Here is a 17,369-nt window from a genome sequence, read left to right on the forward strand (position 1 = left end):
TAAATAAAATAACATATCAAGGAAAAAACATGTAACATGGGCAGCATTAACGCATTTAATGTGTTCACAACTTTTTGCCAGCCCTCTCTCCTTGCTTTTCCAGCCTTTGCAGTGTTCCCTTGCGTTTTAAATAAACTCTGAAACTCCTGAAATCCCTCAATCAAGAGTTCTTGCTCTGCTGCAGAAAAATACTGAGCGTGCTCCTTCGTCATGTTCGCCGACCAATCAAAGAGTTGCCGATCAATGTTTCTACTATCGATACGTATCCCCTTTTAAGCCACCCAGTGATCTCAAATAACTTCATCCAGCTATACTAATCATCAACAACAGGTGCGTTCGGAGAACCGGAATAGCGAGCTCATAGTTAGCACGATGATTTGATCTTAGATGTGTCATTTGATCTTGGATGTAGTAAGCGAGGTACGAAGAACGGACCCCATCTCATCCGTGTCTCTCACTGTTTGTTGTCATTCTGCTCATCCTCTCATTCTGTTTTTTTTTATTTTAGGAGTTGGTTGCGCGGTATGTGTCGCTCATTCCTTCTCTTCCAGACAGCGTGTCTTTTGCGGGGGTTTGTGACTTATGGAGCACATGCGATGTGAGTAAACATGAGGGTCTCTCTTGTTTGTTTCTGTGAGGTTGTTTTATGTACGCTAATTTGATTTATGGTGTTTTAGCAATTCCTGGCGTTGCTAGCTGGAGATGAGGAGGAGCATGCTGTGTTACTCTGTAACTACTTCCTGTCGATGGGGAAAAGGGCGTGGCTTATTATAGGCATCGCCATTCCTGAGGTGAGTGACAGGACTCTTAGCCAATCATGCATCAATAAAGCTGAGGACACACTACACGACTCTAGTTGGAACAGTTGGAAACAACTCACAAACACCGCAGCATCTACCCGCACTGCAGACAACACCGCTGCATTTATTTGAAACCTATTTTACCTACAGAAACATTAAGGTTTGTTTTACTTTTCTAAGTTTGTGCTTAATACAACAGAAAACATTCCTGCTGTGTTGGTGTTTCTAATAAAAGTCTGGCAAGATTGGTCTCCATGAGATCACAAGTCCGTTTTTTGCGTTCTTGGAATTAAGAAACAACCTATGTTTCTAACATGATTAGCAAGTTGCTAACATGTTTATGGCATTATTATTAAGTTATTAGCATGTTTCTAGCATGATTAACAAGTTGTTAACATGTTCTAGCATTATTAGCACATTTCTAGCATGTTTCTAGCTTGATTAACAAGTTACTAACATATCATTACCTTGTTTCTAACATTATTAGCATGTTTATAGCATGATTAGCAAGTCATTGGCATGTTTATAGCATGATTAGCAAGTCATTAGCATGTTTATAGCATTATTAGCATGTTTATAACATGATTAGCAAGTTATTAGCATGTTTATAGCATGATTAGCAAGTCATTAGCATGTTTATAGCATGACTAGCAAGTTACTAACATGTTTCTAGCATGATTAGCAAGTTACTAGCATGTCATTAGCATGTTTCCAACATGATTAGCGTGTTTTCAACATGATTAACAAGTTGCTAACTTGTTTCTAGTATGATTAACATGTTTCTAGCATGATTAACAAGTTATTAGCATATTTATAGCATTATTAGCATGTTTATAACATGATTAGCAAGTTATTAGCATGTTTATAGCATGACTAGCAAGTAACTAACATGTTTCTAGCATGATTAACAAGTAACTAGCATGTCATTAGCATGTTTCCAACATGATTAGCGTGTTTTCAACATGATTAGCAAGTTGCTAACATGTTTCTAGTATGATTAACATGTTTCTAGCATGATTAGTAAGTTATTAGTGTGTTTCTAATATGATTCACAAGTTTCTAGCATGATTAGCTAGTTGCTAGCATGTTTCTAACATGATTAGCATGTTTCTAGCATGATTAGCATGTTTATAGCATGATTAGGATGTTTATAGCAGCAAGTTACTAGCATGTTTATAGCATGATTAGGATGTTTATAGCATGATTAGCAAGTTATTAGCATGTTTATAGCATGATTAGGATGTTTATAGCAGCAAGTTACTAGCATGTTTATAGCATGATTAGGATGTTTATAGCATGATTAGCAAGTTATTAACATGTTTATAACATGATTAGCAAGTTACTAGCATGTTGCTAGCATGATTAACACATTTCTAACATGATTAGCAAGTTATGTTTCTAATATGATTAACAAGTTTCCAACATGATTAGTAAGTTGCTAGCATGTTTCTAACATGATTAGCATGTTTCTAGCATGATTAACGTTTATTGCATGATTAACAAGTTATTAGCATGATTAGGATGTTTATAGCATGATTAGCAAGTTATTAGCATATTTATAGCATGATTAGCAAGTTATTAGCATGTTTATAACATGATTAGCTAGTTACTAGCACGATTAACATATTTCTAACATGATTAGAAAGTTATTAGTGTGTTTCTAATATGATTAACAAGTTTCTAGCATGATAAGCTAGTTACTAGCATGTCACTACCATGCTTCCAACATGATTAGTAAGTTGCTAGCATTTTTCTAAGATGATTAGCATGTTTCTAGCATGATTAGCAAGTTATTAGCATGTTTGCAGCATGATTAGGATGTTTATAGCATGATTAACATGTTTATAGCATGATTAGCAAGTTATTAGGATGTTTATAGCATGATTAACATGTTTATAGCATGATTAGCAAGTTATTAGCATGTTTATAGCATGATTAGCAAGTTACTAGCATGTTGCTAGCATGATTAACATATTTCTAGCATGATTGTAGTTGCTAGGCTAGGCTAGACAGTTCAATAGATTGTAAATATTGGATAGAATGGAAGTTTGAGTGGATTAGAAATAGTTTATAGAAGGGAACATAGACTGGAACAGAATAGGAACGATCCGTGGAGAAGACAGTTGTGTAGTGTGTTCTCGGTTTAAGACTGAAAGTGGCAAATCACAAATCTCTGTTGGTGAGATTCTGAAAACACATAAGTGGAACTCAGTAGAGATGGACGTGAAAACACAGTGTTATTTTCTTTATGTCTGCATGGACTTGTGTGTTGTGTTTTAGGGGCCTACAGCGTATGTTTTGACGTATGAGCAGAACCACTACCTGATCTGGAATCCCAGCACTGGCCAGCACTACGGACAATACGACACATTCTGCCCCCTACAGACCATCGGCTGCCTGATCAACTCAGACAATGTTAGTAAACACACATGCAAAAAACAAAAACAAAAAAAAAACTAGTATTTAAATGTATCACAACTATCATAATTGATTCTCCCTAATTCTTTTTTTAATCTTTTACATTTTCCTTTCTAAACTAGCCTATGCTTATATACATTCAGAACGTCTTCCAAGTTTTGTGGACATTTATACAACGATCAGTTATTAGTCAGATGGTGACAAAAACAATTTCAGGTTTAAGAAGTGTTTCAACATTACATCAACTACTGATGAACTAATTTTAATTTGAATTATCACTCATTTGGTTATTTAACCGTGTATTTCTACGTCTTTGGAAGGCTTTTGTCTTTCAAACACATTAAAATGCACAAATTCACTAACTTTTTTATTTTCAATTTAAGTTAAATAATTTTTTTTTTTTTTGTTCAGATTTTTTAATAAATATTTTGATAATTAAGTATTATTTGCATGTTCATGTTTCTCTGACATTGGTTATGGTCACATGACATGCAGGTAAACAAATAAAATATATTTTAGATTTACATTTAGATTGATTTTAAAATGATTGATTTGATTTTTTTTCCAATTTAATTAATTATTAGCATTTCATTACACTCATAAACCCCCTGCAGTTCCTTTACAAACACTAGTTTGGGAAACCTTGACGTGTATAATGTTCAATGCACTTTATGTTGTTAACAACAACAAATGAAATATATTTTCTTTCTCTTTGTATTTTAATGTCAATATGGATGGTACAGTATTATCTTACTTAAATCAGTGTGATAAACTAGTTTGGTCAAACGTAATCTAAAAGTAGTCTGATTTCATTACCTGAAATGTCTAATGTAATGGATTACGTTACTAACTACAGTTTGTGTAATGTAATTTGTAATCAGTAACGGATTACAATTAGTAAGCAATCTACCCAGCTCTGACTATAAATACACTATCAGTCAAAAGTTTAGAATATATATCATTTTTTGTGTTTTTAAAACATTATGCCCACCGAGGCTAAATGTATTTGATCAAAACTACAATAAAAGCAGTAATATTGTGAAAAATTATTACAATTTAAAACAACTGTTTTCTATTTGAATATATTGTAAAAATGTAATTTATTCCTGCAATCAAAGCTTAATTTTCAGCATCATTACCCCAGTCTTCAGTGTCACATGATCCCTCAGAAATTAGTCTAATATGCTGATTTGCTGCTCAAAAAACATTTCCAATTATAATCAATTAAAAAAATTGTTGTGCTTCCCAATATTTTTGTGGAAACCTTGATAAACTGCCAATTTTTAAAGATAAAAAAGAAATAAAGACTTTTAAAATATTACCAAAGGTTTCTATTTTAAATAAATGCTTTTGTTTTAAAGTTTCTATTCATCAAATAACATCAGTTTCCACAAAAATATGAAGCAGCACAACTGTTTTCAACGTTACTGTTTTTACTGTATTTTTTTATTAAATAAATGCAACCTGATAGAAGATAAGAATAGAAGATTTTTCAGATATATTGAAAAAAAAAAAATACAGTCATGTATTTCTGGCAAACCTTAGCATTTTTTTTTTATGTGATATGATAAAAAATATGATTATTTTATTGGTATTTATTTGTATATCTGTGTCCATGTGTCACAGGTTTGGCTTAATATCCAGCCATACGCTGCACCCGTGAGAATGACTTTTGACGTCTCTAAGCCAAATCTCTGGAAACCGTTTTTCTCTCGAGCGTTCCCCGATCCCGGCCTCTCTAGTGTGCAGGTGAGGAAAGCTCCACCAATCACAGACCTCGATTTAACAGGGTCACCCTTTAACTGAACCCATCTGAAATATCCCAGTGATTGTGCTGGATCCTAAAATGACTTTCTGAAGTAAAGTGGAATCTGCAGCCGTTTCTTGTCATTTTGTGCCAAACTGTGTTGTCAGAATTGATCTGAGTAATGATTTTCAGCCGGAGGGTCTGGTGTACAGACGCACGGACAGAGCAGCTGCTGTTGAGTTACAAGACAGGTTAGTTGAAAAAGTCTTTTTTTTTTTCTTTTTAAATAAAAAAACATGTCATTTAGGTGCACATCTGATGCCATCTTCAATCACCTTTATTTATACAGCTGTTTTAACAATACGGGTTGTGTCAAAGCAACTTTACAGTATTAAATAGGTCAATAGTGCAAAAGTTCCATGTTGCAGCAAAGTCAGATTTGCAAAGGACTTCACTTCACTCCTCACTTGCAAAGGTGGGGAGTTCTTTACTGATGATCCGTCTCCAGGGCTCATCTAGTTGATGTGGTCTTCGCTGACATTCAGGGCTGTAGAGGTCATCTCTAGGTGTTGATTCATCATCTGGGCCAGGTATGGACTGGATCTGGTGGCTACGGTGACCTCAGAATAAAAACAAAACAGACCAATATTAGCGTAGATGCCATTCTTCTTACGATGCAACAAGTACATCAAGTGTTATGGGAAGTGTTCCCGGTTCCGGTTGACCTAATTAATGCAGCCTAACAATCCTTTAATGGATTTGGATTATAGAAATGTGTTAAAGGGATAGTTCACCCAAAAATGAAAATTTGATGTTTATCTGCTTACCCCCAGGGCATCCAAGATGTAGGTGACTTTGTTTCCTCAGAAAAACACAAACGAAGATTTTTAATGAAAACCGGTGCAGTCTGCCAGCCTTATCATGGATGTGGATGGGCACCAAACCTTTAAGAGTAAACAAAAGCATGCACAGACAAATCCAAATTACACCCTGCGGCATGTGACGATACATTGATGTCCTAAGACACAATACGATCATTTTTTGCGAGAAACTGAACAGTATTTATATAATTTTTTACCTCTGATACACAGCCACTTCCATCTGTCCTGAGCACGAGTTCATCATCCGGCTCGTGACATGTGAACGCGCTCTGGCGTAGAATACGCAAACGGCGGAAGCTCTCTGTCGCATGAATACAACACTCATTGTTTACACAGTGCACAGAGATTGTGGGTATAGCGGCTATTCAAAATGGTAATTACTTGCGCGTATCCTGATTGTTCAAACCGATTTAAAGCTAAAAGATTACGTTTGCTTGCGCAAACTCATCCGGGACTTTTCAGTGATTTCCCCTTACGGCGTTTGCGTATTCTACGCCAGAGCGCGTGCACATGTGACGTGACTGATGCCAAACTCGTGCTCATGACAGATGGACAAGGCTGTGTATCAAAGGTAAAATAAGATATAAATACTGTTCAGTTTCTCGCAAAAAATGATCGTTTCGTGTCTTAGGACATCAATGTATCGTCACGTGCCGCAGGGTGTAATTTGGATTTGTCTGTGTATGTTTTTGTTTACTTTTAAAGGTTTGGTGCCCATCCACGTCCATGATAAGGCTGGCAGCCTGCACCAGTTTTCGTTAAAAATCTTTGTTTGTGTTTTTCTGAGGAAACAAAGTCACCTACATCTTGGATGAATTGGGGGTAAGCAGATAAACATCAAATTTTCATTTTTGGGTGAACTATCCCTTTAATGTGTTAAGTGTAGGCCAGGTTAAAGAGATGTGTCTTTAATCTAGATTTAAACTGACAGAGTGTGTCTGCCTCCCGAACAGCATTAGGTAGATTGTTCCAGAGTTTAGGCGCTAGATAAGAAAATGATCTGCCGCCCACAGTTGATTTTGATATTCTAGGTATTATCAAATTGCCAGAGTTTTGAGAACGCAGCGGACGTGAGGGACTATAATGTGATAAGAGCTCGCTCAAGTACTGAGGAGCTTAACTATTGAGGGCTTTATAAGTAATTATAATAAGCAAGATTTACAGTCTGTACAATGTTTAATAGGCATCCAGTGCAGTATTGACAGAACACGGCTAATATGGTCATACTTTCTGGTTTCAGTAAGAACTCTAGCTGCTGCATTTTGGACCAGCTGGAGTTTGTTTATTAAGCGTGCAGAACAACCACCCAATAAAGCATTACAATAATCTATCCTTGAGGTCATGAATGTATGAATTAACATTTCTGCATTTGACATTGAGAGCATAGCTCGTAATTTCGATATGTTTTGGAGATGAAAAAATGTGGTATCGCAAATGCTAGAAATGTGCCTTTCGAACGAAAGATTGCTATCGAATAGGACACCTAGGTTCCTAACTGATGACGAAGATGAAGAATTGACAGAGCAGCCAGTGAGTATTAGACTGTGTTTTAGGTTATTACATGCAGAGGTTTTAGGTCCAATAATTAACACCTCTGTTTTTTCAGAATTTTTTCAGTAAGAAATTTCTCGTCATCCAGTTTTTTTAATATCAACTATGCATTCCGTTAGTTTTTCAAATTGGTATGTTTCGCCGGGTCGCGAAGAAATATAGAGCTGAGTATCATCAGCATAACAGTGAAAGCTAACACCATGTTTCCTGATGATATCTCCCAAGGGTAACATGTAAAGCGTAAAAAGTGATGGCCCTAGTACCGAGCCTTGAGGTACTCCATACTGCACTTGCGATTGACGTGATACCTCGTCATTTACTGTCACGAACTGATGGTGGTCAGATAAGTACGATTTTAACCTTGCCAATGTACTTCTTCCTCTTATGAACTGTGATGTAGGATAGAGAAGGTTTTGAGGGAGAAGATCATGGAATGGCGTCCGCGTCACCCCACGCGCTGGAACCGTTACTGCATCTCTACGCTACGTCAGTTCCTGCCAAAATTAGAGCTGAGTGGAGGACGAGAGGTGGCTGAGGAACATCGCCTTGAGCTGCAAAGCCTTCTGGGAGAATACAGGGTGAGTCCTCTGCTAGAAATGGCACTTTATACAGGCTAAAAGCCTAATATTTCAGCTGTTTTGGCTGTTTATAGGTCAGTGTAAGGGCCAGACATGCTCAGTGACAATTTTAACTTATTTTCCATGTTACCTTCACCCAGATCTACCAGTTTATGTATTAAAACTACAGATCATACTTCCAGCTGGAAGTCAGATGAAGGCCAGTGCATTATAATTTCCCAAAAGGAAATTATGGTTATGGCTATTCTACTGCATAGTCAGCCAGATTTTATTAGCCAATGTAGTCAGCAGTGAATCACCCCTTTAATGTTGTTTTCTTATTTTTCTGTTTCAGATATCTGGGTTTCCCCTCCACGTTCCTTTCTCAGAGATTCAACCAATTGTTGAAGCCGTTCACAGCACAGGGGTTCATAAGGTCGAAGCCCCAAATGTAGAGTTTGCCTTGGCGGTCTACGTGCACCCGTATCCTGGTAATGTGCTCTCTGTTTGGGTCTACATCGCCTCCCTGGTCAGTGCACACTAGATCACAGCAGAACACCACTGGCAATAGTGAAACTTCTTCTTCATATGCTTCATTTGAAATGAAAATGTCATATTTTGTAAAGATTTTTGACTTTGTAGAGCTGTGCCTGTCAGTGTGTTTTAACACTACCTCTACTACTATTAGTTCTCTTATTTTATTTTTAAAGAAATGTAGGCTATTATGTTATTTAAACTGTAAATGTGTGAATTTACATCTTTTAGACATTTTATTCTGTATTTTTTTATGGTTGTATGCAATCAAGATGTTTCAAATGTTTTTAAACTGTTTTAATTACACAACACTTCTCAAGTTCAAAGTTTTCTTTTGGATCAATCTTTTATGTTGTAAATCTTACAAAACACAAAATAAGAAAAATAATAATAATTTTAAATAGCTATAAATATATATAATATGATTATTTGCTGCTGAAGAAACATTTCTTATCATTATCTATGTTGAAAACAGTGTTGAACAGTAATGAAATCTTTACATTATTAATGTTTTTACTGACAATTTTGATCAATTAATGCATCTTTGCTGTAAGTTCAGGAGCATCAGCGTTAAAACCTAAAACATCCAAAACAATAAAACATCCAGATGCATTACAGTAATGACAAACTGAGTCAAATGTGCTTAATGTTTATGAAAAACAATGTTTTAGTTTTTTTTGATACTGAGGTAAAATGTCACCTCAGTATTTACTTGACAGTTTGGTACTTTATTTCTTTATAGATATTTTTTTTTTTACATTTTAATTGCAAGCACACTACTAACTTGAACCAGCTGATTATTGAAGCACATTTAAACATTGAACGCTTCTGTTCTCTGCATTGCATGTGAGTTTGTAATTTGGTAGGGAGACTTAAGCACTGCAGAGATGCTATCACTCTGTGTGACTGATGTATTTGTCCAGCTCAGACGGACTGAAGCGGATCTATCAGATCTGTCAGCAGCTATAAGCTCTATTTGGTTTGAGTCTTGTGTGGGGACTTGTGTGGTCCTGCAGGTGTTTTTGTGCTTGTTAGTGTGAGTATGTTGGTTTCAGACAGCTGTCCCCTCACTCTGGTCATGTAGGGTAATCAAACTTCTTGACCAGTTAAACAGCAGAGGCTTCACTTTTCATCACAGCACTTCTACATAACTGTGCGTTAGCCACTTCTTTTTCCTAGTTTCCTAATTCATTATATATCATACATTTTCTTCTGTAAAATTATAAATTGGTTATAATTATAAATCGTTATTGGTTTTATACTGCATACAAAACAGATACAGAAAATAAATCATATATATATCAGTATATCAGTCATGGCCAAACGTTTTGAGAATTACATAAATATTGGAAATTGGAAAAGTTGCTGCTTATGTTTTTATAATAGCAATTTGCATATACTCCAGAATGTTATGAAGACTGATCAGATGAAGTCCTTCTTTGCCATGAAAATTAACTTATGCTGCCTTCATGTGCTATCGTAATTATGGTAAATACCAAAATCCGACATCGAAATTGCACATGAACACCCACTCAACGTTGTAATTTCCACTGGAAAGCTCGAAATTTTTTATGATACACAAGCTGACGAGATGGGATAAACTTTGACCTTTCAACATGGCGGACAGCAACGAAACTATACTGAATGATAAGCATTGCATGATGTTAAAAGTTCTCTGCTGTTTAGTTGGTTAGTTTGTAGCCCCCATTATGCTGGGGCATAAAGGATTTTAATAACGTCGCTATTTAAACAGTGTTGTCTTTAAAAATACCATTAGGAGAAGATGCTAGCTTGTCGTGGCTCGCCTCCAGTAGGGTGCTGTGCGGTACAGTGTTCTGAAGGAGGCAATTTTCTCATGTTATTTTATTTGGTCTGTTTTACCAAAGTAGCATGTGAGGACAAATTCCGAGTCCGCCATGTTTCTCTTCACTACGACAACAAAAGCACCTGAACACGAAACACTGGTAATTTCCACTTCACAAGTGGAAAGCATCATCTTTCCCATATCACGTGAATGCAGCATTAATCCCGAAAAAAACTTTCCACTGCATTTCATTGCTGTCATTAAATGACCTGCTGAGATCATTTCAGTAATCGTCTTGTTAACTCAGGTGAGAATGTTGACGAGCACAAGACTGGAGATCATTATGTCAGGCTGATTGGGTTAGAATGGCAGACTTGACATGTTAAAAGGAGGGTGATGCTTGAAATCATTGTTCTTCCATTGTTAACCATGGTGACCTGCAAAGAAACGCGTGCAGCCATCATTGCGTTGCATAAAAATGGCTTCACAGGCAAGGATATTGTGGCTACTAAGGCTCCGTCCACACGAAGCCGGTGCGTTCCCTATCCGATCATTTTTTTTTCCCTCGTTCTAAAAAAAGTTCCGTAAACACGAAACCACTGAAAACGGTGTAGTATATATGCCAGACCAGTATGGGGTGCTGTAATTCTGCCATAGAGATACACTATACACGGAGAAGAAGACTTTGAGCATGCGCATAACCTTGCGCGCTGTATACGAACTAAGAAGAAGACGACGAAGATGCGAACATTATCGCTTGTTGCTCATAACAGTTGCATAGAAGCAATAGATTTTGCTGTAATAAAGCTAGTAGGCTTAGTAGCAACACGAACACAATCATGTAGTCCGCCAATATTGTTGTTGCTGTTACGTGTGACGCAGCCGACACGTGATGTGATGACATCATCGTTTCTCAAAATATACGTATTGGCTGTACACACGAAACCGCGAGGGTGTCGTTTTCAGATTTATCCACTTTGGGACCCGGTTTCAAAAAATAGCGGTTTCAGTCTCCTAAAACGCCGGATCCGTGTGGATGAAACGCCAATACGATAAAAAATGTATACGTATACAGCGAAACTCGTCTCCGTGTGGACAGGCCCTAAGATTGCACCTAAATCAACAATTTATAGGATCATCAAGAACTTCAAGGAAAGAGGTTCAATTCTTGTTAAGAAGGCTTCAGGGCGTCCAAGAAAGTCCAGCAAGATCCAGGATCGTCTCCTAAAGAGGATTCAGCTGCAGGATCGGAGTGCCACCAGCAGAGCTTGCTCAGGAATGGCAGCAGGCAGGTGTGAGCGCATCTGAACGCACAGTGAGGCCAAGACTTTTGGAAGATGGCCTGGTGTCAAGAAGGGCAGCAAAGAAGCCACTTCTCTCCAAAAAAAACATCAGGGACAGATTGATCTTTTGCAAAAAGTATGGCGAATGGACTGCTGAGGACTGGGGCAAAGTCATATTCTCAGATGAAGCCTCTTTCCGATTGTTTGGGGCATCTGGAAAAAGGCTTGTCCGGAGAAGAAAAGGTGAGCGCTACCATCAGTCCTGTGTCATGCCAACAGTAAAGCATCCTGAGACCATTCATGTGTGGGGTTGCTTCTCATCCAAGGGAGTGGGCTCACTCACAATTTTGCCCAAAAACACAGCCATGAATAAAGAATGGTACCAAAACACCCTCCAACAGCAACTTCTTCCAACAATCCAACAACAGTTTGGTGAAGAACAATGCATTTTCCAGCACGATGGAGCACCGTGCCATAAGGCAAAAGTGATAACTAAGTGGCTCGGGGAACAATTTTGGGTCCATGGCCTGGAAACTCCCCAGATCTTAATCCCATTGAGAACTTGTGGTCAATCCTCAAGAGGCGGGTGGACAAACAAAAACCCACTAATTCTGACAAACTCCAAGTAGTGATTATGAAAGAATGGGTTGCTATCAGTAAGTTGATCAGTATAAGTTGATTGAGAGCATGCCCAGTCGAATTGCAGAGGTCCTGAAAAAGAAGGGCCAACACTGCAAATACTGACTCTTTGCATAAATGTCATGTAATTGTTGATAAAAGCCTTTGAAACGTATGAAGTGCTTGTAATTATATTTCAGTACATCACAGAAACAACTGAAACAAAGATCTAAAAGCAGTTTAGCAGCAAACTTTGTGAAAACTAATATTTGTGTCATTCTCAAAACTTTTGGCCACGATTGTATGTGTATATATATATATACTGTGTGATTATTAGGCATGTTGATATTGTGGTCATATTTTTTTTCCAAGCACATTTGACCAATTCCAAACCACATCAATCTTAATAACTACTATTTATTTTGTTTTTAATTATTTATAAGTGATATATAATTGTCCATGAAGGCTGGAAGTGGAAAAACTCCTTGTATTCAGGTGTACAGAATTATTAGGCACATTTTCTTTTACAGATAAAATGAGCCAAAAAAGAGATTTACCTCAGACTGAAAAGTCAAAAACTATTAAATGGCCATGAGAAGGATGCAATACTGGAATTTGCAAAGTTAAGGCATGACCACCGGACAGAAAAACGCTCGTTGCGTCTGCATTGTCAGAAAAAAAAACAGGTGGAGGAGAAAAGATGCATGTTAATTGCAAAAAAAGTAAGAATTAATGTTAAGAATTAGATATGGAACCATCAGGAACCATTTAGTCTCCAGCGCCACCGTTTTCCAGAACTGCAACCTACCTTGAGTCTCCAGAAGTGCAATGTGTCAGGTTTTAAGAGACTTTGCTCGGACAAAAAATCCTAAGAAATGACCCTCAATTAATAAGAATAACATTCTGAAGTGTTGTGAAATTCATGGAGACTGTTTTTTATAGGCTTTATAGACAGATTTGAGAATTGAGAGTGGCTCTTGAAGGACCAGCACCACATCCTCTTGTAGCACTCTTTTGAGTTTATCCTCCAGAATCTGGCAGTAAGTTTTGGGACTTCAGTTTTAGTCCATCTCCTATCCTGAAATGTCTGTCCTGCAGAGATGGACCAAAATGAACTCTTAAAACTTACTGCCAGATTCTGGACAATATATTTTTGAAAGAGTGCTACAAGAGAATGTGGTGCCGGTCCTTCAAGAGCCACTCTCAACTCATCTGTCTATAAAGTCTATAAAAAAACAGTCTCCATGTATTTCACAACACTTCAGAGTGTTATTCTTATTAACTGAGGGTCATTTGCCCAGGCAAAGTCTCTGAGAACCTGACATTGTTAATTAATAGAAATTATATTAAGAACATGTGAAAATAACTAGCTGTTCTCAGATGCAATGATAACAAGCGCATCCTCTTCTCTCTCGTAACACTCTTCTTATGTGTTTGTTTACACTGTTAAACAGCACCAACACTCTCGTCCTTTTGTGTAACACCAGCTGCTCCGTGCACGTGATGTAATGCTCAAATCTTATTGGACGGCCGTGTTTTCGCTTTGCAAAACTGAAAAGATTTGTCGGACTAGTTGTTAAAAAAAAAACATTTGTATTTAGGAGGCGCAAATGTATGTGGAAGCATCCATAGGAATCTGTTGTTTTATTCCAGCACATCATTGTGTGCGATATTCGTTTCGCATTTCATGCTAAGTGTGGAAAGGCCTTAAAACGGCTAGGTCTTTAACGGGATCTGCAGAGCCGTAGGTGCTGCACACAATCAGAAACAGCACAGGCTTTCACCACGTTTAACCTTTTCCTGTGTTGCTTAGGAATAATTGTGTTTGTCCTGCTTAATTACCTCCGTGAGTAATAGGTTTTGTTTATAAATTCATGTGTCTGACCTCAGAGGATTTGAAAATTCAGACCAAGTTGTTTTTACCCTGAGGAGGAAATTTTGAGAAAGTTGCAGTGTTTTCATAGCACAATGAGCTCTTTACTCTCGGAAGATCACGGAACATTTGATTCCTTATTATAGGAGCTCTTTGAAGATGTGACCGGCGATGAAATGTTTTCAAATCAGAACTGACCTTTGCAGAGCTGTGTTGCTTTAATAATGTAAGCACAGCAACATGCAACGATCGCCAGAAAATAAACATGTAGGGCATGCCAGTTCTCGGGGCCCACTGCTCTGCAAATTTTGTATGTTTCTGAATCTGACACACTCAGTTCAGTTAATGGATCTTCATGGATCTTTCTCATGGAGCAGTGGGTCCTGAGAACTAGAGTTGAGAACCACTGATGTAGGGCTATGAAGCATTGGATTGCGGTTGTTATTAGGTTACCACTAGATGGCTCCTTTCAATCATATGGGTTTAATTTATCAGCTCAAGAAATGTTTAACTTGCTAAAGGCCATGGCTGCAGATCACAGCTGTATCAGATCAAACACCAGACACATGACCTACCTTCATGTTGAGAGGAATGATTACAGAAATAAATGAAAGCATGATCATTGGTTAAAGCTGCACAACAAAAATGGCTTTAAAGTGGTGACAGTTTTTAGGTTGGAGCTTTTGCACAGATGAATGAAATAACCATTCTTTTCCATGCATATCGCTCATATTGTAAAAACATTGTTCAATTTCTGCATGCAAGTTGCAGAACATCTGTTATTAATGACATTCAAACCTTATATGTTTGAAAATGTATATAAACTACAATATATGGTATACAGTTGCAATCGAAATTATTCAACCCCCTTGACATGCAAGACATTTTGTTCCAGATAATTTGTTTTTCTAAAAACAAATCTACAAAGGCATTAGTACACTATTAGATAAAGTATTTTAATACACATTTGAATTATTCTGAGAACATAAATTGATAAATTTAAAAAAACAAAACAAATTGGCTCTAAACGTTCATGTTCAAAATTATTCAACCCCCAAAAGTAAAATTTGGTGCAGAATCTTTTATTATTTAAAACCACCTATAAACGCTGTTTGAAAGTTTTTAGAAGCGTTGATCACCTCTCTACTGCAATCTTGGACCATTCCTCGGCTGAAAAAGCTTTTAGATCATGGATAATCTTTGGTTTTCACTTTACCACTGCTTTCTTCAAATTCGACCAAATATTTTCAATGAGACTTAAATCTAGAGACTGAACAGGCCACTCAAGAACATTCTGTGACTGATCCCTGAACCAATCATAAGTAGATTTGGTTGTTTACTTTGGGATGATTGTCCTGCAGGAAAGTCCATTGATCATCATCTTCGGTCTTTGCACCAAAGGCATCACAATTCTTGGCAAAATGGCCTGATACTTCAAAGAATCCATGGTTTCCTTCATATGCTCATGTTTTCCACTTCATGCTACAGTAAAACAACCCCATAATTGGATCAGCTCACCTCCATGTTTGACCATGGAGATAGTGTTCTTCTGCTCATTAGTTTTCCCTTTTTTGCACAAGACAGTCCGCTGATCTATACGTCCAAAAAGTTCTAGTTTGGCCACATCACTCCGTTAAACATTCTTCCAGAACTCCACAGGTCTATCCAAATTAATTTTAGCATATTCAAGCTGACCTTTTTGTTCTTCTTGATCAAGAATGGTATTCGCCAAGATGCCCCAACATGAAGGCCATGTCTGTCTTATGTTCATCTTCTACTCTGGAATTAAATATTTTTCCTCCTTTCCTCGGGTCATCTCGCAAGTCTTTGGCTGTACATTGCAGGTTTTTCTCAGTTGCTCTGATAGAACATTTTATGAAATTGTGCATTTTTGGTTCAACACCCTCAAAGGTTTTCTGGTACAACACACTTTAAACTAAGGAATAAGGCTTTTAATGTCTTAGAAATCTTCACGTAGCCTTAGACTTTCTAATACAATAAAACTGTTTCTTCTCTATAGCTTTTGTGAAAGCTTTGTTGACTTTACCATATTTGCTACTCAACTTCAGCACATGCATGGGATAAATGTATAGATGTGTAACATCTCAAGCTGATTCAGTTTTTTTAATAGTTTATAAAGCCTTTGAGTTGTGTTTTAGGATAATTTTGTTCCCTACCACAAAAATAAATGACTTAAAATGGCAATGTTGAATAGGGGTTGAATAATTCTGACATAGCTGTGTTATTAAAAAATCCTATAGCTCAAACACATTACATTATATATTGACATTGTCACTTTTAATATGCCAGTAAACTGTTGTAGATGCATTTTTTATAAAGTCCTGAAACTTCAGCTTTTATTTGTAAAGTACTGCAGTCTCTGGGGGGTTGAATAATTTTGATTGCAACTGTGTAGTGCTATATAACATATAGTATAAACCAGTGTTGAGAAAAGTTACTTTTAAAAGTATTGCATTACAATATCGCGTTACTCCCTAAAAAAGTAACTGATTATGTAAGTTACTTTTAATAGAAAGTAATGTGTTATGTTACTTTTGCATTACTTTTTAATTCTGAGCAGGGCTTGCTTGTTTGTTTTTAAAATAAAAAGTTCTGTTTCTAGCAAATGTAAAAGTCCTTTCACATCAGAAGCCTCGGGCTAAAGGAAAAGTAAATTCACATTAGTACAGTAAAATGCAGAAGAAAGTTCAACACTCTTCAGCAATAAAAAAGAACAAATGTTAGTTTATCTTGAGTAATTTTTGCTTATTAGTATGGTTGAATTGGATCATCGAAGGTCTGCAGCAAAAACATTGGCTAATAAAATGGGATTAAATACATTAAGGATATTTGTATTATTTAAGATTTAATTATTGCAGATTTGCGTTATATTCTGGGTTGCATTTCACTGTTTTTATTTATTTTGAGGAATACTGAATCTGTTTTTTGTGAGTGAAGTGAATTAATGCATGTTCACATTTATTCTAGAACTAAAGTAACAACTTATTCCCAATTTCTCTCAACGTGGGAACAGGAGAGATCAGTTTCCTGAAAAATATGAAGTGAATAAACTTCCAATATGTTTGTAAATGGCCGTATTACTCTCCTCAGATTGATGGCAGCAACAAATGCTTCTCTAAGATGATTGCTGATGTCTTACCTCCTTGGCATTGTGTTAACACACACCTGAAGACTCCAGACCAGCAAACTGCCAAAGCTTATGCTTTTATAGAGACGCTCAGACGTGCTGATGATCAGTTAATCAAAGGTATTTGATTAGCAGTGCCTGACCGTTACTTACAC

The 17,369-nt window shown here is 36.9% G+C and overlaps 1 protein-coding gene across 1 annotated transcript in view; it reads left to right on the plus strand.

Moving 5' to 3' along the window:
* The window catches only part of cc2d2a (coiled-coil and C2 domain containing 2A), a 49,952-nt gene extending 41,138 nt beyond the window's left edge, over positions 1-8,814 (plus strand). Inside the window, exons 25-31 of the mRNA XM_073822651.1 lie at positions 509-598; positions 678-791; positions 3,081-3,215; positions 4,845-4,967; positions 5,158-5,216; positions 7,798-7,975; positions 8,310-8,814. Coding sequence (XP_073678752.1) covers positions 509-598; positions 678-791; positions 3,081-3,215; positions 4,845-4,967; positions 5,158-5,216; positions 7,798-7,975; positions 8,310-8,498 — 888 coding nt within the window. The 3' untranslated portion in view covers positions 8,499-8,814. The remainder of the gene's footprint in view (positions 1-508; positions 599-677; positions 792-3,080; positions 3,216-4,844; positions 4,968-5,157; positions 5,217-7,797; positions 7,976-8,309) is intronic.
* The last annotated feature ends 8,555 nt before the right edge of the window (positions 8,815-17,369 follow it).

The sequence above is a fragment of the Garra rufa genome, chromosome 18, assembly GCF_049309525.1.
Source record: "Garra rufa chromosome 18, GarRuf1.0, whole genome shotgun sequence".
Lineage (NCBI taxonomy): Eukaryota > Metazoa > Chordata > Actinopteri > Cypriniformes > Cyprinidae > Garra > Garra rufa.